Below are 23,408 nucleotides of genomic sequence, written 5' to 3'. Positions count from 1 at the left end.
CAAAAATTATGGAAGCATCTTCATATTTGATTATCTTCACCAAAATGCATCACTGCGCTCTGTAGTGTGTCAGGGGGGTAATGGGTGTGGGGGGGGGCCTTGAGCTTACACCGCGTGTGTAGCTCGTCGATAATCCTGGGTACTGGGCCAGGGGGCGGGGGTGTGCCTGGAGAGAGGCGCTGAAGAGATAGACTGCATGTCAGGAATTTCCAAACAGGCCAAATGCAGGAATGACTTAAAAAAAAAAAAAAAAAAGGAATAATCTGTCCAGTTCTTCATTGCCTGCAGATCAGCAGTGAGGCTGCTAATGTCATAATGGTGGGCAGTGAAATATGCGCGAGGGTCTACACCATTTTCTTTGTGCTTAAACTGTAGTCCAGTGGCCTTTGTTATTGGGCACTTAGCGTCTCCGTAATTCCTCTGAGATCCCTCTACCACATTCTTTCATGTTATTATATTATTTATTACATTTATTATATTATTATATTACATTATTTATATCTTGCATAAATTGCATAATTAGGAACATGCAGGCAGTAGTGGAGATGTACGATTCAAACGGCTGACATTCTTTTCTCCCAGAGATGCTTTAACTGTCTTTTTTTGGCTGTGAAAAAGAAAGTGTAAAGTAAGTCTGCAGGTTAAATGGCCAGCACTGGGGGCCGGCGCAGTGGCAGGCCCGGCCCGGCCCGGCCCCGCCGCAAAATCCCCAGGAAGCATATGGCTTTTTCTTGGCCCAGTTTGGGGAAACTTCTGCTGGCATTTTTCTCTGAGAAAATGACGCCATATTTCTGTGTTTGCACCTGACCTAGTGGCGAAGATGGAAGCCGCAGCTGTAAAGAGTGGATTTCTGTTGCGCATTTGGGCCATGCCCCCTGACGCTGTCGCTGTGATTTTGGGCTTCCCATTTGCATAGTAGTTATTGTTGTTTTTAATAAGTTTTCCTAGCGCTGCATCGCTGGTCGGCGCTCATTAGAATGAATGGTGAGAAGGGGCTGCATTCAGAGTGTGTGGTAATTAATACTGCCCATTAACGTTTGGTTGAGGGATAGGCGTTTTCACAGCGACCAGCCGTCTTCACGTCCCCCGCCCGCCCGCCCGCCTGCACCTTCGTTCCCTTCGGCCTTGATCGAAGGTTACGGTCTCCATTTACGAGTCGGGAAAGGTAAACTTAATGAAGCGCTATCCGTTTGGGTGACGTGGGGCCTATCTCGCCCGTGTGTGTTGCGGGGGGGGGGGGCGGCGGGGGGCAGGGGGGAGGAGAAAAACGATGTTCATTTCTACTGTAAGCAGACACCGGAGACGTATCTCCTGTAATTAAAACCAGGCCAGTGTAATTGAAGTATCTGCGCTATGTCATCGCGTTGGGAAATCACATGCCAGGCCCTGACTTGTTTCTTTACCAGGCAAAATAATTTTTTTTCTCTCGCTTCATATTTATATCCATTAGTTTAATGAACACTCTCCAATTTAGCCTCTGTCATGAACGCGGCGGTGATATTGTTCTCCCAGCGCCACACTGCCAATCGCCGCTCGTTAAAACGAATAGGTTGTAATCAAAGTATATAGCAATTAACGATGGATCACGGAGTTGTGGCTCGCTTTGCATTTCGGGAGAGAGCTCTGCAGTGTCGCTAGTGCACTGACGTGCTGCCCCCTCGGTGGGCGGGGGCCCTTTTAGAACCGCTGCTGTTCCCACCCTTGGGGGCTGCAGGACATCTGCAGTAAGCGGTACAGAACGTGCGCCGGCTAGGTGCCGAGGACGCTGTGTTTATGGGCGGCTGTATTGTGTTAATCAGTTGTCTTGTATTCACCCTCAGCTCTCCGTCCCTGTTGATGCTTCTTAATAGTGAATCGCAATATTGAGCTAATGACCATTTTCCATTTTATGTTCTATTTAACGGTCAGAGGAGCTTTTGAATTTTAAGGACCCATGAGTATCTTAATGCGAAGCTGGCCCAGTGGTCAGCAGCAGAATGTTCTAGATGACAACCTGTTGTTTTAAACCCAGCTCCACCCTCCAATGTTTCCTGTGTTATTATTATTTGAGTTTTATGATTCCTGTAGTAACTGCCTGCAATTAAGGAAGTCGAAAGTGACCATTACAGTGGGATATTGGTGCTCGGAGGTCAGGGTGGCGCTGTGTGTGTCACCGTGTGTGTTTTTTTTTTTGGGGGGGGGGGGGGGGGTGACGTGACCTGCTTTGTGATTCCTTACCCTTTGGCCCCAGAATTAACCATGAAAGACAAATAGGAAAAGCAAGCTGTAAGTACAACATTCCTTTGGGTGCTGAATTTATACCGAAGTTATCTCTGTGCTGTCGGGCTCCTGTCGGCCGCATTGCCTTGCACCCCCGCCCCCCTCCTACCTCGCGACTGTACCTGTTATCAGCCCTGGCCATGGGGTAGATCCCGCCCAGCTGAATTATGGGCCGCCGTTGTGGGGGTAACAGCTTCCTTTCCCCAGGCTTTGCGATTTATGGCTTTGACTCTGACCCTCTTTCTGCCAGGTTGGGGGGGGGGGGTGCGGTGTTACATTTAAACAGGGATTTTTTTTTGTGAACTTTCAGTAAGTCTGGCTCTTTTGAAACCATTTGTAATGGCATTAGCGGTGCAATCGCTGCAGCCTGGTGCATTTTGGGTACACGGGGTGGGGGGGGATGACCCTGCTGCCCTTTTGCATGCCTAGCTGGCCTGTTAAATGCCGCATGTTTACAGATGATGGTTACCTCATACAGGTAGACCTGTGGGCTGTGAGCAGGACTTAAACCTGACTTCCCATGTCCCACAGGGACCCAGCAGTAGACTCGACAAGAGAGGCAGGAACTCCTTTGACGTTTGCCGTCTGTCTTCAGCTGCAGCCCTCCTTCACCCTGCGACGGAGCTCAGCAACCCCGACATCTCATTACAAGGAGGTGCATGATCTCCATCTCTCCATAGTGGGGGGCTTCGCACAGGAGGTCCGGGTTGCCGGTTGCCGTGCGGTCCTGTAATTGTACACGAGAGCTGAGCCGGGCGCTTGTTTGTCCATGGCAGAGTCCCAGTACGGAACTGATGGGCATTTATGTGAGATTCTATTACCCTGGCACCACATTTTTTTTTAAGAGGCGTTGACAAGTTCTTGGAGCCGCCGGGCTTTTTACTGGGCGTGGGTGGGGCCGCTTTATAAGCTGTGATTAACGGCGGAAAAACAAAGAATTCTGACTGTCGTTTTAATGGCTGCAGTGCTTGGCTGGGAAGGAGGCCAGGTCTTAATTGCAGCACCACTTGTACGCTCGCCTTCCAGGAGTCCAAACTGTGTAAAATAAATAAAATAAGGACATAAAGCGCCCTTTGGATGCGGCTAATGTTTTTGGCTGCTTTTTATTTAAGTTTTCCGGCCTCCTCTCCTTCTCTCTCACTGTCTCTTCACACTTGTGTGAACCGAGCTGGAACGCCGGCTACTCTCATGCAGCCTTGCTGTAAGAGGTGCTAAACAGCTCTAATTGTTCGATCATGCACCCATTTGCACTCTTCTAGGGTGCTACCCCCCAAACCGTGCCTCGGTCCACTCCCCTTTGTGACCAAGAACACACACCCCCCCCCCCCGCCACCTGACCGACACCGTGTCTGGCTGTGGCTGTGGGCCTGGCACGCTTAGTGAACAGACTGTTATGAAAACGCCAGGATTGATAGTGAGCAGATGGCCTTGTCCGGAGTAATGTCCAGTATGTTACTTTTTTCCATTTCGTGCAGATGGATATTTTATTGCTAAGTTTTTTTTTTTTCCTTTTCAAATGGACCTCGGGAAATCTAGAGTATAGACCTGCGGTCTGTTTCCTTAATCGCTATGTCATCTACCGGTGGTATCAACATGGCGCTTTAATTATGTGCGATATTCCTGCATTTCTCTCCCTGTAACCCTGTTGCCTTATTGCCTTCACAGATGCCCCTTCTGAGACTTTTAGATGTTCCCACTTAGAGAAGCCTGAAGGCCTCGAAAGCACATACAGGCGTGTGACTCGGGATCAGTGTGTCTGCTAGGCCCAGCACCCACCTTTTTAGTTAATCATAGTGTTGTAGGAGTATCTTATCTGGTCATTGTCAGTGTAACGGCCGAAGCAGGTCACCCCTATAGGGTCGGATGAAAAGGGGAGGAAGATAGAAGCCAAAAAACTGTTTTAATGTCTAATTCCTTTGGTGGGCTGGTTCCCTCTTGCTCTGTGCTTCCTGACATAGCACACCTCTGCTTTGTTATGGAATTTTAAGCTTGGCAAGCATGTCACTGCCCTTCCAAGAAGCTTCTGCTAAGACAGATTTAGTCTACAGAGTTGGGCCACTTCTGTCCTATCTTTATTGATCTGGTTCTTCTGATGGCCCGAGCCCCAAAGCACCATCACTCTGCCGACCCTTCGCCTGAACCGGCCACATGCTGCTCACCGTGAAGCTGGCGGCTTCAGCTTCCTCCTGGCACGACGCACGCTTCTCTTACTCGTCTCCCTCCCGCTCCCCATCGTCTCCTCTGCTGTTGTGCAGTTGCTGCGACAGAGCAGCATAAATGGCCGCCCGCCTGCCTGGGGATTGTGATAAATAGGGGCTTTTATTTTCCGTGCTTTTTTTTTGTCCGCCCTGTCAGACCTCTGAAACCACGGAATGAGAGTAGAGTCGATTTTTCTGCGTCTCGGTCTTCGCGAAGCTCCTCATCAAGCCTAAAAGATGCTCATTCACGTGAAAGTTTTCAAGGTTGCGTGTGAGATTTTACCCGTAGCTTGGTGATATTATTCAGACAGAGATGTGTGATTTACCTGCAGACTGAAATCAAGAATGTATAGCTGTACCTTTATTTCAACATTTACATGTTACAGAAATATTTTATGCTGAAATACTGATAACAGATGGTGTTGGTGTAAGAATCACAATAATAATAATTAATAATTATTAGAAATAATAATAATAATTAGAAAGAATGATAATAATAATTATTATTATAAAGAATAACAATAATAATAATAATGAAACTGTAAATGCCATGCCGGACATTTCCGGAGGGTTCCATACAATCCACTAATTGCACTGGATAGGAGTGATATTTCAGATGGTTGAAATGCCTTGACTGCAAACGTGAGGCATAATTAACTGTCAGTCGGGGTAATTGTGGTTAAACGCAGGAAGCTCCATGTTTAATTCGCCTGAAAGCCTGGGGTAAATCACTGCTGACACACTGAGCGTCAAGCTTGCTGTTAAAGGTCGGAACAGGCATCACACGCCATGCTTCTTGACCCCTATGGGAGACCTCAAAGATCTCCATCCTGAGCTTTATGTCTGCTAACACGGTACTTCCAGTGAGAAGCCGGGGTGGGTGTCCGCGGAGAAGCCAGAGGGCCATCCGGCAGAGTTTCCTTAGCTGTAAGTGACGGCAGTCCAGCGTGCTAACAACCCCCTTGGACGCATCTTCCTGACTGAACAGCGGGGAGCGTTGCCCTGCCAATTGGGGGTGCTGTCACAATGTTTCACAGGTGACAGTGCAAGATGGTGTGGGGGGCACCATGATGTTATTGGTTTGGGGGGGGGGGGAAATCTGTTATAAAGTTCCTTCTTTTTTTCTCTTTCTAAATTATTGAGTAATGATGTAAAATATGAAATTCTGCAAGGCAAATAATACTAAAAAGAACTCCCTCCTTTAAAACGCTGTGGCAGCTTTGCAGTTAAAGGCCCCGACAGCTGATCATTCTGAGAAACGTGGGTTCTGTTGTGAGTCCTCTTTGAGAAGTTGTTCTATTGCTGAATATATTGGTACATCTTTGATTCCCGTGAAGCTCCGATCACGTCACTGATGACCTGTATCGAAATATCAACTCCATCAGGCTCTGGTCTTGGGCCAAAATCATTTTCATTGTGATATATTTAGAAAGAAAAAAAAACACAGTGCATAGAATCATATTTCTATTACTTTCAGTTATTATTATTATAGGAGGAAACTACCATAGATGCAGCTGCTGCTAGTGTTATTAGTGAGAAGTATAAGTGAGAAGTGCTTCTGCAGCCAAGTGCTAAGTGTGGATTTTGTGGGCTGAGGGCACAGGCTGGCGGGGCGGTTCAGCTTGTGTCAAGAGGGTGAGTGAATCTGCAGATGTCTGGCACTTGTTCCAGCAGTGGCAGGCAGGCCAATAACGGTAGAGGGGGAGCCTGCTCAGGACAGGAGGGACTATCGGAGCGCAGGCTTACTCACCGTAGACATCCGGCAGGTGTGTGAGGGTTGCCGATGTCCTGCAGGTAACTTCCTGAGCCGCCGGCTGTGCCGGAACCAACACCGAGCCATCGGGAGAAACAGACGTGCTTCTTCTGGTGCAAGTTAAAGAGTAGACAGGCAGCTGTGTTTTGAATCAGTCCTGCAGCAAATGCGACGAGGCAGATGAGCAGCGGTGGCGTCTAGACGAATGAGGACCAGAGCGTGGATCAGATGCTGATGCAGTGGGGTCGGGAAAACTTTTTGGGTAGCAAAATTTTCTCTGTTTAATTTGACACGACGGTTCTTTACAGCATCTCTTCATGCTTGTTGGATTGAATGCTGTGGATTTGACCAGACTTCTGGACGTTGTCATGTGTTACCGGTACTGTTACGGCCCAGACTCAACACAAACCACGGTCCCGAGTCCCTCCCGTGTTAATTGGCCCGGTCTGCCATTTGGTTCACACTAATCGCTCAACTGTGAACTTCTTTAGTTGTCATGGAAACAGTTTTAATATTCCCTCATTGGATATGGAAGCCTCCAGTCATGACAGCCCAGCTCAAAAACAGTATTTGTCAGTGAGTGCCATTAGCGAAGGTGGCAGAGAAAAACAATGGCAAAATAATAGCATTAACATCCAGAAATATGGGAAAGGGGACAAAGGGAAACATGTTTAACATTTGCATTTTGTAGCTGTCTGCCCTCTACCAAATAATTAACCCCATTCCATATTGTTGGTTGGTGAACGTTATTACATTAGTAATTTATTGTATTATTTTCTATGTGCAAATTTTTTTTAAACCCAGTACATCTGGTGGTATAATGGTATAAATCCTGAAATTGTGAATTCAGGAAGTTATATTTGGGGGAAAAGCATTTGGCGACTAATTTTAAAAATGATTTTATTTCCCCGCATTAAAATTACGTAGAATCCCAACAATATGGAGTAACACTTTTATGTAAATAAGGAAGAAATAGTAAATTATTAAATGCACCAGCTAAATATTTCAGTTTTAAAATTTCAGTGGAAAACTGTTTCCTTCTGGTTTTTACAGTCAATTCTCTCCATCATCATCCTCATCATCACCATCAGCATTAGCATGACCGCCACTATCAGCAGCGCTAACTATTCTGTCTTCGCTGTCCTCGTTTGATCGCAGTGACAGGAGTGTCATTTTCCTTCACCCTGCTGGGAGACTGAATAGTTTCCCATCGGGTTGGTGTCATTTCCAGAATAGATAGATACACACACACACACACACACACACACACACACACACACATACGGGCAGCTCTCACATCCACAGAACTCCTAGGGCATTAACTGATACGGAGCAGGGGAGCGTGTTGAAGCATGCCCCCTCGCCTAATTTATCCTTGGCATGTCTCCATTTTTCACGCCGTGCTCCTTCACGCCCGACCCACTGTAACGGATCGCCAGTGCCCACCAGCAGAGCTTTGCTGAGTTACAGGGAGCGCCGACTTGGTCTTTGGGGATGTCGTTCGATGCTCGCTGGCACTCACCTCAGATCCTCTGCTCTGATTTCAGCAGGCCCCAAAGAGTGGGAGGGCCCTTCCTGTCCCTGTCACTCCTAATTGGCTCAGAGTGCTGGGAGCTCCTTAACAAGCTCTCCGAGGAGCCACCCGCCTTAGCAGTCGTGGCGGATGTGCGTGCTCAGGCGTCGGCGTCCCAGGCTACCCAGGATGAGGTGTGTGTGTGCGTGTGTGTGTGGGTCGATTAATCCAATCAGGCCCCGCTTCGCCCATTTGACGACGATGGCAGTGGCCTGCTGTAACGTCACCCAGCAAATGGACTCCAGGGAAGAAAATACAATGTGAAAGATGGGATTGCAATTACTGTGGCTGTTTTAGCCTCCTGGAACATTAGGATGCTTAAAGTTTGCCAAGACAGCAGGTCTGTGGCGGCTTGGAAGACAATGCTTATTTAATGGCTTCTTCCAAGGCCAAACAAATGGATAAAATGTGCCCTCGTTTCGAGGAGTTTAAAATGTGCTGTGACGTAGACAGGGACTGCGGAGGTTTGAGACAGATACTCCATTTTGAGTAAGTTTAGATTCCCCAATAGCAGGCTGTAATTCTAGCTGGGTCTGCAAAATGAAGCCTTTGTTTTCCATATTGCTTCGTACCGTCATGTTGTGTTGGATGCTCATATACAGACAGTCAAATTAACGCTGGAGCATATTCACCACAAGGAGGGTCTCACAGCCAGCAAAACACTCGACTATGCCTGAAATAGTGCTTTTTCTCCCCAATATTGTATTTTTGTTTGGACTGAGGAACTAACCGTAGCAGCAATCGGTTACACAAGATCTAAATAAATCTAAATTGTTAGTTAACACGGGTTATATAGGTTAAACAGAAACATGGAATCTATTACAACAACATATTATTCATTAATGCCATTTCTGAGCGAATCGTTTTACATTTCCGCTCATCTGAAGACCGTTACCCTGTGGATATCTTTGAAGTGTTGGTATTACAAGTCCCATTACGACCCCTTGCGTGTGAAGCCGCTTAGTTTTAATCAATGGAGATTAAATTGAATTATTTAATAGTGAGTGAGGCCCGGATGCCGGGCCGGAAAGGCTGAGATGTCCCGCCATGTGTTTGTGCTGCTGCCGGTCCTGACCCGCCCCCGAGGGTCCGCTCGGGTCAGCAAGTCCCTCACTTTATTCGTTTCTTTCTGCTCCCTCTTGCAGATGTGTGGAGATAATTGCCAAGGAAGGCAGGAGTCTGAAGGAGCTGTACCTGGTGTCCTGCAAAATCACTGACTACGGTAAGGAGAGGCGTCCGTCTCTGCTGGGTGGGAGACACGGCCTTTACTGCAGGCTGGCAGCTTGGCCCTGGCTTGGTTAGCCTGTCCCCTTTAGCGGTGCTTCACTTTGGGTGTAAGAACCCTCGTTGTGAGGCTGACTTTCCTTCATTTCACTTCTCCTTGCTGCTCCCAGCCGTAGGATCTCCTGCACCAGGCCGCTGTCACTGTCCATGCTTGTTAGTCTCCGAGGTGCCCGGGGGGGGGTGGGGTCTGCATGGCTGCCAAGCGCCGTCTCCACCTAATCCGCTGCGGCAGGTGTCACCAGCGATGGCCACCGGGCAGGGGCACGGACCCCGGCCGTACCGCTGCCAGCAGAATCCCGACCCCCTCGTTTCATGCAGGGTGGGGGCTACATCTCCTGAAGGGTCCGACTCTGCCTGAAACGCAGTATTTTTATTCCGGCTAAGCAGCTGCCCTCAGCAGGAGTCCGTTAAACAAACACGACCCTCTCGCTTCTTGCTTTATCGGCAACCCAAGCAGACTCACATTAAATAGGACAAATATGTTTGCAATTACCGGGACGTCCAGAAAGATCGAAACCAAATGTCATCCTCAGACGCAGGCCCCTTCGCTCCCCGAGAGCTAATTGGTGGCGACACCCTGTGATTACGCTGGTTTTGTCACCGTGGCCCTGCCGCACCTCAGCGAGGGGGCCCCCGTAAGCGGTAGGCAGCCCCCGTAAGCGGTAGGCGGCTCTGAACTATATTCAGGCCCCTGTCAGCAGACAGCACTCTGAGTGACAGGCGAAATTGCCCCAAGTCTGAAGCCTAAGATGTTGTTATATATAGTAGTGTCACTTACAGTCTGAGGGGCACTAAGTGCTCCCAGGGAGTTTGAGGGAAATATTGACCCTTCAGATATATGGTATGGCTTCTGCTGTCAGAGCTGCTTCGGGGGGAAGGGTTCGGCACTTGGGCTGGAGAGCCGGCCGGCCGTCTTGTACCCGAGGGCGTCGGCTGGGCCGAATCCCTCCAGAAGCAGGGACTTTCACCCCGGTCTTTCTTCTGGCGACGTGACCCACGCTGTCCTCGCTGCTGTCATCTGTGCCCATTTGGCTTTGCATGAAACCGGGGCTCTGCGTTCGCTTCACAGTGGAAGCCGATCCCTGGGATAAGCTCTCATACAGACTGCAGCTCCCGTGCCTGGCTAAGAGTGCCAGCCAGTACACCCAAAATAATCACCATGTGCCTGATTTCCCAGCATGCCCATGGACAGATACCACCCCCCAGTCTCTCTTATTCACGTATAAGCAATCAGTGTAATTACGTCTGGGTGTCATAAATATTGTGAATGTAAAGTGCCCCCCCCAGCTCTAACATGTAACTTTATTTTACATGCCTAGTTTCTCATCTGCTCTGCGTACGTTTCCTTTATGCTATATATAGACACAGTTTCAAATGCATTCTCAGATTTTTGTGACAGTTTTGCAGACTCTCATGCAGTTTCTCCCCCTTATTATTCAGTGCAAACCAAACAGTTTGCTTCTTTTTTTATTATTCTTGTCCTATTTATTGTACGTGGAAATAAGGGACAGTAAGCTGAAGTAGTTTAGCGAGGGGGCAGTAGCAGCGGGATATTGCCCAGGGGCAGCATCAGCCGCGTTCGCAGCCGGTGCTTCCCCCCCCCCCCCGTCAGTGAGCACGACGTCACGTCCGCCACCTTCCCCGTCTATTACCGGCGGTGATGAGCTTAGCGCTTCGGTAAAAACGTGCTTTTTCTGACTATTTATATTGTGGACCGCGGCCCTTGGCAGAGTTTCGGTTCACTTCAGCATAACCGAAATGAGCAAGGAGACGCCCCCGCGGCTTTGTTTCCGTTCTTGATGGACAGGCAGGACCTCACGGCGACAAGGCCGGGAAGTTTTAAAAGTGGAATGTCCGGTCGCGTAACCCCCCCGCCCTCCAGGATGTCTGGGACGTGATTAACCGGTGATACGCGATCTTCCCTGCGAGCAGCGGGGTTCTGCCGCCCGCGAGCGGCTAATGGGAACACGCCGCTCGGCGGACCATAAGGCCGCCGCCGGGATCCGGTGAATGCGCCCGGCGCCACGTGCGCTTTTCCCTGCAGAATGATCGCTGCGTTTCCTCAGTGCATTTACAGAAATCGAATAAGAGAAATGAGTTTTTCCATCTGTTTTTCTTTTCGGTGCCCCTCCCTCAGTCGCATTAATTATTTTTATTAATGATCTTCGGAGGTTTCAAGCGTTCTTTCCTTCCCCCCTTTACTTTCCTGAATCTTTGCTTTTAATTGCAGCCGTTCGGTATCGCCAGGCCCACGCCAGCGTACATTGTACTGTGTTTTCAGCAGTGGTGTACGAATGCTCCGTTCCGTACATATAGGTGGAACCCGAGCAAACCCTCTTACAGTCACTTTGTTTTATAAGGGAGTGGTGGTAATAAACATAGAGGAATAATGAGAAGCCCCTTGCTGTCTTGCATTAAATCCCCTTTCATGTAGCTGGTCAGTAATTGCTTTTGACGGAGGCAGAGTAAGTCGGCCTCTCCTCGGGATATGCAGCGCAGACGTGCCGTGCTCCCTCCGTCTCTCCGTCCGCTCTGGTAATTATGTGATGATTGGCTTCTATTGATTTGTTTTTAAGGTTATTTAAGGCCTCGCTCTGATTTGCCGCGGGCTTCCCAGCAACCTGTGTGTGTCGTACCGGGCCGCCGTCGTCTGCGGTACCGTGGCCCGGTCCGGGAGCCGGCACGCTGAAAGCACGGCTGCTTCGCCAAGTCGAGTTAGTAAGGCTCTGCCGTCGCAGTTTTTTTTTTCCTCATCAAAAAAGAAGCAGAAAACCAAAAACAGGGGGGGCAATATCTCAGGCCGCCCCCAACCGGGCCGACAGTAAACAAGCGTGTCCGGGCTGAACAAGCTATCAGCTCCCTCTGCTAATTTAACACCACTGCGATTTCTATATGCTTTTAATGGTTTTGTTTTTCTACCCGAACGGCTTCGTCAATAGTTGGGCCATAACAGACTTTGAAATTTTATCACCCGCCCCAAATGTGTCCGGCGCGTCAGAATCTGCAGAGGATCATATCAGTCAGCCGAAGTGACCGATGAGCCTGTCCATCACTGTGTCTGTCTCCACTGTTTATTTTTGATATTCTCTCCCACTTTTACAGTTTCACTCACCCCCAACACCCCCCCCCCCCCCCAAAAAAAAAGAAACTCATGGCAGGTCGCACCTTCACCTCTGTGTACTGTCGCCCATCCGCCGCCTGCTGTGATCCGCAGTATAAGGAGCTGTCTGCAGGATCACATCAGGCTGCAGGCGGGCATTGGTGCTGCAGTCGATGGCGGGTTACCAAGATGCCATCCTCGGGTGGCCATTTGGGTGTATTGGGTGGGCACCGGTGTTGGAATTGAGTTCCTGTGGAGTCCCCGGGTGGGTAAAAGTTGGGGGGGGGGAGTTGGGGGTATCCTGGGCTGATTCTATTAAATTTGTGGGTTTTTTTGGGCATTGCCTACGGTCTTCCCACCAGCAGGCATATTTCTGCTCAAGAGAACCAAACCAACTTGCCTTTCCTGGGTGTCCCTGTGTGGCGATGCTGGCAATGTTGCCGTCCTAAGCATGGCAGGGACATCATGCAGAGTGGATTCGGGCGGGATGGGGGCGCTCTTGGGTTCAAATTCCAGTCGACAGTGTCATCACACGCCATGATAGAGAAACATCTTCGAAATGGACTGATTAAACATCATCAGAAATGCACACACTAAATATAAACATCGGGTGCTTTGTGGATGGCTTGTCTTTCCTCGTTTGTCTTGTGCCTGGATTTTTCTCCGGAAGCCCCACTGGCAGTTACCACAAGGGGCTAGCAGCAGGTGGTGTGTCGACTGAGAACACTGACGGACTTAAGAGTCCGTGGCTCATGTTACTTTGGAGAGAGTAATTATCTCCGGGCTGCATGTAAAACAGTGCAGCTGTGTTAGCGGATAATCCGCAAGGCCGTAACGCGGCCCGTCTAACCTTAAATGAAAGTGTCTGTGAAACGAGCGAAATGCGCTTTGATATATGTATGCTCTAATCGGTGAAGGCTGTGGATGAGGCTGGGGTTACCGAGCATGGTGGGGGATTAGTTTAGGCAAAATACCTGGGCTGGGCCATGAGGGGGCGCTGTCGAACGGGCAGACCACCCCTGTTTTTTCTCTTGCCATTGGCCCGAAAGTGGGTGCCCCTCTCCCTCGCTTCCCCCACGGCATGGGCGTGGGGTGGGGGGGGGGAAGATGGGGCCGAACGGTGAAGGGCTCCCCTCAGGGAGACATTGATTTACCACGCCGAATGCGACAGGAAATTGCAGCCGCTCACAGTATGACCACCGAGGGGAGAGGAGTGGGGGGGGGGGGGGGAGAAAAATGCTGTAAACTGGGAGTGAACTGCAGTAATGACTGACTATGATGATGACTGTGTCTCTTAATCTGATTTGTATACATCCCAGGCGGATGGAGCCAGACACTGAAATTAATCAAAAGTAACTTTTTACTTTCAGCAGATATTAACATGCTGATATTCTCGGCTTGGATTTTTTTGTCATTCTGTTCATTTTAAGTGACGTTTCTCGGATATTTAATGGCACATATGTTGACCTGAAAGGCCCTTTCTGAAAAAGGTTCCTTTTAGCAAAGTTTCCCGATAGCCGTTTCTGACTGAAAGACAACCACTTAGTGAAATTTTTGGTGTTATATTGTAGGGGAGGTATTTAATCTTGGTTGTGCTGTGATGGGTACCCGCCTCAGCTGAGAAGGAAGGATCCGGGGTGGGGGGGGGGGGGGGCAGCTGGGGATGAACAAGTGCCTCAAATTCGGGATCAATTGTTTATCTTCGCGCAATTAAATACCTTAGATTTCTTCACGTGAACAAGATCAAAATATAAATGTAATATTTTGGTGCTTTCTGTTTTGGTTAATTAAGCATGTAATCTTTGTTAAATCTTAGACGCCTTACTCACAGGGGATACAGGTGCTGATTCTGGAATGTGCCGACATTTCACGGTGACACGCTCCCTCCCGGAGGTAACCTCAAAAACCACAAATCCCGAAACCTCACAACAGTGCCTGTTCATGGATTCGACATCCTCTGTCTAAAATCAGGCGAAGGTCAGGCTGTTAGTGTGAGTCCTGCCTCTTCATGGCTCAACCCTCGGGGGGGGGGGGGGGGGATTACGCAGGGCTTAACCGCTCTCGGGTGAATTAATAATGCATCGTAACGTGTTGGAGTCCCTGCCATGAGCTCAGGGGACATGTAACCTGCACACGATGGTGGCATTCTCAGAGTGTCCCGCTGGATGGCTGCTAGGGAAGAGCTGCATGAGACCAGTGTCGAGAGGTGTGTGTATTTGTGTGCGTATGTGTGTGCGTGTGTGTGTGGTTGGACCGGAGTCTTCATCCCTCCCTCGGTGTTCCTCGCTTATCATTCCGTTTCTAGTACTAGAGGGATTTTTGTCAGCTCTCATGTTAATTGACTTTGCTTTTGACACCAAACAGGGGAAGCCTGTTCTCTGAACGCAGCGGCAAGTTAATAACCCACCACAGAGCTGCTGTTTCCTAGGAACTGCAGCTCCAGCAAAAAAATAAAAAGGAATAGGGCCCCAACGCGGCCCAAAGCAGTGGTGCGGAGGCCAGGTGTGCAGACGCGCCTGTTTGCAGTGTTTGCAGTGTGTCTGGTTTGGCCACGCTATAGGTCTGTGGACACGGACGACACGAGGCGTAACCTGCCCAGCACGTGAGAGGCAGCTCAATGTTGATGGGGTGGGTGGGGGACAGACCTGAAGTCTTATTTGTGCTGTGGACCTAATCTTCTCCAAGCAGATGATAACAGGCACACGGCTCATATGAAATAAACACTTCACCCCCCCATCTTGACAATGAGCTGAGTTTGAAGGGGTTCTCAAAGGAGAGCCCAAAACACATGCTGTCTCTTGGGGCCTGTGGAGGGGGGGGTGGCAGTAAGCCTTGTTGAGAAGTTGTGAGTGTGATGTTTTGCTTTTATGTTCTATTATATATGTGTTTTTCTTTTGAGACATCGAGATTATCCTGGTGATGTTAAGCTGCCGGAGTCCAGCGGGGGTGCAGGGGCTTGTTTGCTGAGGTTGGGAGCACGTTTCCATGCCCATTAAAGAGGCCTGATGGATAGCCAAAGCCTCATTGTTCTCTCTCTTCCAGGGGCCAAAGTGCCATGACGGATGAGCGTAATCCAAAAGAAGTGCTTATTAAAGAGTCTCGACACTCACTGTTAGCGGCAGTGACTCCTCGGCTAAATAGCCACGACCTCCTCTTTCATGTCCGTGCCGCTTGAACCTTTAATTTTAGATAGCCACAATACATGCTGTAGATAAGTAGAATATATACAGAAATCCATATAATTACTGCATTGATGTTCAGTGTAATGTAATGAGCCTCCCGCTGCCATTAACATCAGTATTGATAAGCAGCGGTAACATAACAGTACAAGTCGCCTAAGCAGCCTAAGGGTGGACGGCTGTCAGGGATGTTTCTGTATCTAATCCCTTTGTTGGAGAGATTTGTCATCATTTAGGGGGTAATATAATTAAAAACATGAACACTCGAAAGACTAAATATTGCTTTTTGAGTGAAATAAAAGGTTGTCGTTGTCACCTTTGTACTTGGCCTCATTCAGTCCCCCACCATCTGTGTGTTCTCTCTTTCTCTTTTTCACCATCTCTCTTCCTCTCTCCTCTTTCCTCACTTCTCTTCTCTCCATTTCTCTTTCTCCCCTTTTGTGTCTTTCTCACTCCCTCTGTTTCTCCTCCTCCCTCTGATTCTCTCTCCTTCTCCCTCTCCAAATTTTTTTTCCTTGCTCTCTCCTCCTCCTGTTCTGTTTCTCTCTTTTCCCCTTTCACTCCTTTCTTTTCTCTTTCCTCCTCCTTCCTTTCCCTCCTATTCTTCTTTCTCCCTCTCTGTGTCTGTCCCTCTCCCTCTGTCTCCCCCTGTTTTCTCTCTCTCTCTACCTCTCTTTCCTCCACTCTCTCTCTCTCCCCTTTCCGGTTTCTCCCATTCTTTCGCCCTCTCTGTCCTTCTCTCTCTCCCCTCTCTCTTTCTCCCTTCTCCTTTCTCTCTTTCCCCCTCTGTTTCTCCCGCCCCCTCACTCCCAGTCTGAGGTGGTCACCCTAAGCCCGGCAGACGGTGACAGATAGCATGTCAGCTGCACTTCTTCACTCCTACATGGGCTGGGCTTGCAGCCGCTGGCATTTCAATTGTTTAAGAATGAATTTCCATGTTACTCGAGGGCTTTCTTGCTGCGCTGTGGGCCGTGGCAGAATAAACCACGGGGGGGGGAGGGGTTTGTGTCCTGTCCTCATACGGCGTGATAATGGATGGTGGGTGGATTGCTTGTATAACTCAGCATCTATAGAACCTATAAAAACTAAAAACACATTTCAAAGATGGATGACGACATCCCGCTACCATATGCACAAAAGTAATTGGTCTGTTTGTCGCCCCGGTGATGCCAGTGTGATGAACGTGATGGGCATTGTGATGTGCGCGCTACACACATCGGCACTCTGCATCCCCGGCTGCCATCTGGATTGCAGGGTTCATTCAGAGGGCTTTTCATGGCCTGTACTGTCTGTGCTGGAGCCCTTGCTTTTCAGAGAGCGAGGCCTGGAAGACGAAAGCGGGGCAGGGTGGGGCAGGGGGGCACTGTATCCTTCATTGCCCAGTGGCTTTCTGCATGTCACTTCACCATCTCCTTAAAATAACAGCAGGATGACATATATTTTTTTGCATTATTTTTTTTTATCTAAGCATGCCCATAATCAGGGCAGCATAATTAATCATTTTCTTGACCTTGTGATTTCTACGTGTCTCTGGGAGCGATCAGGTCCAGGGACCAACCACAGATATTCCTCCCAGGGTTTAAAATCCCAGCCACTTCCTCTTCCCCCTTCACCATTCGACTATTATTATTTTTGCATCCTGTTGCATTGTGGGAATGGAGCCCTTACGGGAGCGCGGAGGGTCACTTTATTTGGAATGGTGTGTGTGTGTGTGTATGCGCTGCGGGCCCTGTGGAGATTGTAAACAGGCATACCGCGAGCTTGGTGACGATCATCCGTCAGGCTGCCGTGCAGAGCAGCCATCAGAGCCAACAAGACATCCCTCAACCTCCCCCACATCACACCGCGGGAGGGAACACACAGCAGCATGGCAGTCAGGTGTGCTGGTTAGTGCCAGTGCCAGTGCCAGTGCCATAGCCCTCTGTATTTGTGCACCTGATATCCGTGAGGTTCCGTGCTGGATTGTTTCATGAATCTCTGTCCATGTCGCATTGGGAGAAAATTGAGCATAAAAGGCTGCCCGCTTGTTTCTGTTTTGCAAGCGGGACGAAGTAGATAAATGCTAAGGGCTAAACCAGCGTTTCTCAGCCTTTCCAACCACAAGGGTCCCCCTCTGAATTTTGTAGACCCGCCAGTATATTTTGCAGATTTTCCCGATGAGCGATGGGGTTTACATCCATGTGGCGGTCCGTTCTGCCATGGACCAGTGGTCGAGAAACCAGGAGGCAAACGTACCTGAAGCTCGGGTGTGAGGGGGGTGTGTGGGGGGGGTTAAACAGCAGTCCAGATCCCTGGCGCTTTGTAAACAACAACACTGCTGCCATTGGGTGGATTCAGATCTAATCACCTGGAGCCTCCTTTATTAATTATAATTAGGTGCTGCCAAGTCACCGTTGAGCCAGAATTCCTGCAGAATATTCTGTTTTCTGTCTGGGTTTTCCCGAGTTTCTTACAATCCATTATTCGGTTATAATTTGCTGAATTCCTCTTACTGCTCAGTTCCTGATCCAACCCGTTGTGCTGAAAGGTGACATATAAAGGTCTTTATGGGCTTTACGGTCAATTCTGCTTAGAAGTAGGTCAGAAATGGTAAGAGTATGAAGGAGTAGTTTCAAGGTGGAAGGGTGGGGGCCACACAATTTCAATGAGACATCGAAGCAACAGTCCCTGTAAGTGACGGGAAGAGGGGGGCAGCACGGCAGGCTTCTTGTGTATTGTGGCATAGACAGAAATCTCCGGAATGAGACGCCAGCGACCTTTTGCGCGAAGACAAAGGGATCATATGCCTCATATATCCTTCTGCAGGAATCTAGCCATGATCACAGTGCTCACATTCTCTCGTTTTTCTCGACGGAGGTGATCATTGTCCCTCTAATGAACCCTGCTGAAAGGCTTCCTGTCATGAGCGGGAGTGCACAGCCATTGGGCGCCACAATGCTCCCGGGTCGAAGCAGGAAGCTCGAGCTGTGGGCTGAAATAGACCCCCTACCCCAAAGAAAGCCCAATGCGGCGGGTGCACCGGTCCTGCCCGCGCCGCCTTACCTCCCCCTGCCGACCTGATATTGCCCAGCTCCTTTTCCGCTTCATGATCATCCGAAGGGAAAAGGTGCTGCGTTACCTGGGAGACCCGCGCCTCTGCTTGGAGTCACCTTCAGGGTCGGCTGCTGCCCGTGTGGACGGGTGACCGGTACTCTGGCGGACCCGCTGCTGTGGGGCGGAGCGCCGCAGAGCCCCCGGACCTCAGCCTCTATCTGACGTAGGTGTCGAGGGTGTAGCCAGGCTGCATCGACGTAACGATGTATCGGTTACCCCCCCACATTAGTGGAGCTCCCATCCCATCTCGTTGCCATGGCGCTCCCTTTGGGGTCCCGTGAAGGACTTGGGCCACCGTGAAAATATAATACCCCCGGAAATGATTAGCTGTATATCATTAGCAGCGCAAGGCACCGGAGCTCCTGTAAAAGGGAGATTAACACTCAAGTCACTTCGCAGCGCGAGTTAATGCTCCGTGCCGCGTGCAAAATGACCCCCCACCCCCCAGCGCTCTGCACATGCTCCCCACAGCCAGTCACCTTTATAAGAACCCTGACACAACGAATGTGCACCGGGGTGGGAGTGGGGGGTTCGTCACGTGCTGTGTTCTGCAGGTAGGTAGCACAGTGGTTAACAAACAGACAAATATGAGACTGCTGTTCTGCTTCGGTAGGGGGGCCTTATTATCTGTGTAAATGGGTACAGCGTAGGGCATGTATATGTCTAGATAAAATTCTGCCAGCTTAGCAGATAAAATAGGGAAAAAATAAAGAAAAGAATGAGATTAACCCTGGGTTTGCCCTCAGGGGATCACTAATGGTTCGGCTCAGTGCAGCTTGACCAGGGTAAATGGCATGGGGATCATAGTTCTGTATTATTAAAGGGGTTTATCTTTAAAGTTTTACCAGTAAGAGACTGACAAAGGGGGCTGCGTTGGTCTGAGAAGCATGATGTGGGTAACTCCCGCAGGCGGGCCGTGTTTGACCGGAAGGGAGAAGCAGAACGCCGAGTATTCCGTGCTGCGTGGGGGGGTGTAGGGGGATGCGGAATGGTGGAGTGGGGTACGGGGCAGGCAGCTCCCTTATTATTACTGCAAATCAATGTAACGGTCGCAGGGGGAGCATTGGCTGCGGCGGGGGCTCGGCCTGCTGACAACGCAGTAATGCACTACCCTGGTCGCTGCGGGGATGCACGTCTGTGCAACAGGCTCCTGCGCTGTGGGATCACCCTGGAAACGGGGAAGCACAGTGCAGAGATGGCAGTGGGTTTGAAGCTGAAACGCCTGGCCCAATCAGATGAGAGCTGAAGATGCACATGACCTTCAGCGCTTAACCTGGGATTTCCCCTCTCCAGCCTGGCTGAGAACTGCAGTCCTTTCCAGGTCCCGCTCACAGGTCCTCACAATTCTGTGTGTTTCTGCTTTACCTGCGTCTGCTATTCAGCCGCCTCGCCCCATAGCCCAGACACGGCCAAGGGGCTGGGTCACAACGGCGGGGGGGGGGGGGGGGCTTGATTGTGTCTGTGAAACAATTGTCATTTACTCTGGCTGGTCTCAAAGACCGACATGCACTTGACACTCCTGCGAGTCGCCATGAAGATGACCCTGGAACCGACAGAATGCTTCATCCCAGGCGGGGTAATATGGTGCATCTGCTTAATTAGCGCTTGATCTGATTTAATATTATGTGGAGCGTCATTATTGGGGCGAACGGGAAACAGGACCGCGGCTTCCTTGCTAAACCGCGTGCCGAGATTCATGGAAAAACACACCCTTCCATCCTGCAGTCCCATCTAGGGCAAGAGGCACAGCTCTTAAATGGATTCCAGGGGCACGGTTCACATTTCAGGGTGCGACATTCCACGGGGGCTTGTCCATGAATAAATTGAAATCTGCCGAAAATCTCACTTTCTCCGTCCGCCCATTGCTCGCCAGCGATGTCGATCTCCCCAGCGATGTGGACTGTGCGTTTTTGTGCCCCCCTCCCTCCCAGACTATGTACCTCTCACTCGCACCTGCCGCCCTCCCGTTTTGGGGGCCTTTAAACTGCCGGCCGCCTTCCATATCGCCTGAGGCTGACGATGGTGGGAAAAAATAACTTTTCTAATATAATTTGAACCCGTCTTTGTCATTTTCTCTCCCGCGCCGGCCTCCCCAGTCCCCCCCGGTGTGAATGAGATCACCCTGAAAATCTGCGCTACTGACAGAGTATGAAAGGGCCTTTAATGGTGCCGTCCCGCTGCGCGCGCTATAGTTAGCCGGCTGTGGCGGCAGCCCGGGCGATGGGGGACAGTCGGTTCATCTTCGCTCCTCTTCTCTTTGTCTCATCCCCCTCCCAGCATCGGTTTCGGCGGGTCGTTCTGCACCACACATGGCAGCTCCCGTGACCCTGTCGACTTGACTGGGCCCCCGCGCGGCCCCTCCGCTCCTTCCGTTGCTGTAAATCAGAGCTTGTGACTTTTGCGCTGTGGCTTTCGGGAAGCTGACCCACGAAATACGACGGTCTCGAGTCGGAAAGCTTGGTCAAACGGGCTCATTCATCTGCAGATAAATAGTGTGTATTTATAACAGAACCTGTAATATAGACTGTAAAATAGGTACGGAGGGAGTCGAAATAACATCAGTCAACGGGAATCTGAAGATGGTGACAGCCAGGACTTCCTCCGTTTCACCGTTTCTCCAGTTTATGTTGTTATAATATATTCGTAAATCATGAGTATTGGTCTGTGGAGCCCGTACTCGGTTGAAATGACAGTAAAATCTAATCTGTCACGGCAGTTAAGAGACAGAGGTTCTCATCTTACACCGAAGAGAGTTTGTCAGAAGTTATTAGAGAAGATCCCTGTTCTCCGGGTCGCTCTCCTGTCTCCGCTCGGCTGGCTCTGTCCCTGCAGTACTCGTTTCTACAGTGTGAGGGCAGCACCTCGTAAATCTGTCCCTCCTGAGAGGGCTGTGGCCTGCACACCCCCAGAGGGCCAAGCCCTCTCCTCTCCTACTGCGCTCTCTGTGGGCTCGCTGACCTCCAATAAAGTATCAGGAAGCCTTTCGGAATTCCAGCCCTCTGTGATGGCCTGTAGACACACTTATCTAACTTGAGCTGCTACTGAATAATGCATGTACTTTTTAATTCCCTATTCTTTATTTTTATTTTAGAAATGGGCCTTTTCTCCTTCGTTCTGGAGCGTACGCAGCCAGCCGTCAAACGGGCCCCCGCTCCGCAGAAACACGCCGTCCACAGATCTGAAGCGACCGTGTCGCCTGCAAAACACCCTAAGATAAAGGTCCATAGCCAGTATTGGGGCCCTGAAAACTAATTATAAAACCAATTATCGAAGGGGCTCGTGGGGTTCCGGTGGTGCCGCCTGCTTCCGCCTCGTCACCCGGCTCTCTCGCCGAGTTTAGTGACCAGGGGCCCCCTCCCCGGCTGTGCGTGCGAGGCCTGAACGCCCCTTCAAATCCTTCCTATCACCAAATGTTTCCTGTACCTTTAATATAACCGAATACGAATTTGCGGTCCGATTAGCTTTCGATGTCAAACTGTAGTAGGCAGAAGGGTTTTGTCAGTCTGTTTTGCCAACTGACGGCATGTCTGTTTGGATATTAAAAGCTGCTCCGCCTCAGAAAAAGCTGCATATTCTTACCTCTTCTGGACCTTTCTGTGATTCCGCTTAACTCGCGTCTCGGGGCTCCCTGTCGCTGATGTCCTTTCCTCTTTCTTACTTTTTGCTTCTCCCCTTTATCGTAAAAATGGGCTTTTTAAACTGACGAAAGGCTCATTGTCAGTCTCTGAAAACCAATGAATCAAATGCTTTTTTTTTTTTTTTTTTTTTTGCTAATGCCCAAAATCATTTTTCTCGCAATCACGCAGAATTGCCACCATCCCATGAAGGCTTTGTGTCGTTCCACTTCCGGTGATCGATTTCAGGGATGGAGAGGAAAAATGTAGAGGAGCCTAATTACCGCACTCGTTTAAGGAAGAGCCAGTGGGTAGGAGCACGGAGAAATCAATGCATCCTAAAAGGCTCTGGAAAATAAAAAAAAAGTCATGTAGTGTAAACCTGGAGTGATCGCTGGTCCTAACAAAAACGAGAATATCATTTTTTAATTGGCAAGAATGTTAAAATTTGGAATACTGAAATTTATATTAAGATTTGTGAATATGTACAGTACTCCATATTTAAGCAAATCAGTGCTGTTCTCTCTTTCTCTGCATGTATTACTTCAAGCTTTGTCATTTTGATGTTAAAATGGTACATTAAATATTCATATCGCAGAAAAATTACACATAAAATATACATCATGGTGTATCAGCTACTATGAAAAATTCAGCAGAAAACATTAATCAAACATGCACACTTTTTTATTTATATATATATATATCCATGTATATATTTCTTTATCAACAGGTCTGCCAAAATGTAACAGAACATCTGTTTGTGGACTTTATGGATGTGACCGGTAATCGGCCTCAGCGTTAGGGGCGGAGTGGGAGGTCGTGTAATGTGACTGCATGTTGACTTAAGTGCCTGGGGTAGAAACAAGAGGTCGAGCCCTGACAACTGGACGGCCAGCATCCCCCGTGAGTCTCAGTGCCCCCTTCTGCAAAGCCGGTGTCACTAACCCCCCCCCCCCTGCCTGATATTGACCCAACAGGCTAATATCCTGTGGAAATGCGGGCGTCCTCACCTTGGTGTGGGAAACGGAGTCCGTATGGCCAGTGATGTTGATGGGCACCCAGGAGCCTTTGGGGGGGGGGGGGGGGGTAGCAGCGTCCTCTGCCCCTGTGGGCCCCTGTCTCTTGCCATCACATAATGCTGAATACGCACGATAACAGAACTGCAGAGAGTCAGCTGCTGCGATCCCAGCCGGTGGTGGGGGGGGGTCACCTTCCTCTATATTAAGGTCAGGATATTAGGGGACTCAGCGTCTCTCTCTGGGGGCAGGGGGGTGGTGCACAGGCTTCCCCACGGCTGCGCTTCTGCTCATTTCATTATTTTTTTTGCCAGTGATAATTTAAGAAATGGCTTAATT

At 49.6% G+C, this 23,408-nt stretch overlaps 1 protein-coding gene and 1 long non-coding RNA gene across 2 annotated transcripts in view; one reads left to right on the top strand and one right to left on the bottom strand.

Annotated features, from left to right (window-relative positions):
* fbxl17 (F-box and leucine-rich repeat protein 17) overlaps positions 1–23,408 on the top strand; it is a 212,708-nt gene that overhangs the window by 133,962 nt on the left and 55,338 nt on the right. The window contains exon 8 of the mRNA XM_048982228.1: positions 8,929–9,005. Coding sequence (XP_048838185.1) covers positions 8,929–9,005 — 77 coding nt within the window. The remainder of the gene's footprint in view (positions 1–8,928; positions 9,006–23,408) is intronic.
* On the bottom strand, positions 5,034–23,131 carry LOC125712307 (uncharacterized). Its single transcript, XR_007383253.1, has 4 exons — positions 23,064–23,131; positions 22,019–22,401; positions 6,208–6,407; positions 5,034–5,816 (listed from the first exon to the last, which is right to left on the bottom strand). It is a non-coding gene; the product is annotated as an uncharacterized LOC125712307 (long non-coding RNA).

The sequence above is a fragment of the Brienomyrus brachyistius genome, chromosome 2, assembly GCF_023856365.1.
Source record: "Brienomyrus brachyistius isolate T26 chromosome 2, BBRACH_0.4, whole genome shotgun sequence".
Classification (NCBI taxonomy): Eukaryota; Metazoa; Chordata; class Actinopteri; order Osteoglossiformes; family Mormyridae; genus Brienomyrus; species Brienomyrus brachyistius.
The sequence above is the reverse complement of the archived record's forward strand: the minus strand, read 5'-3'. Positions and strand labels throughout refer to the sequence as shown.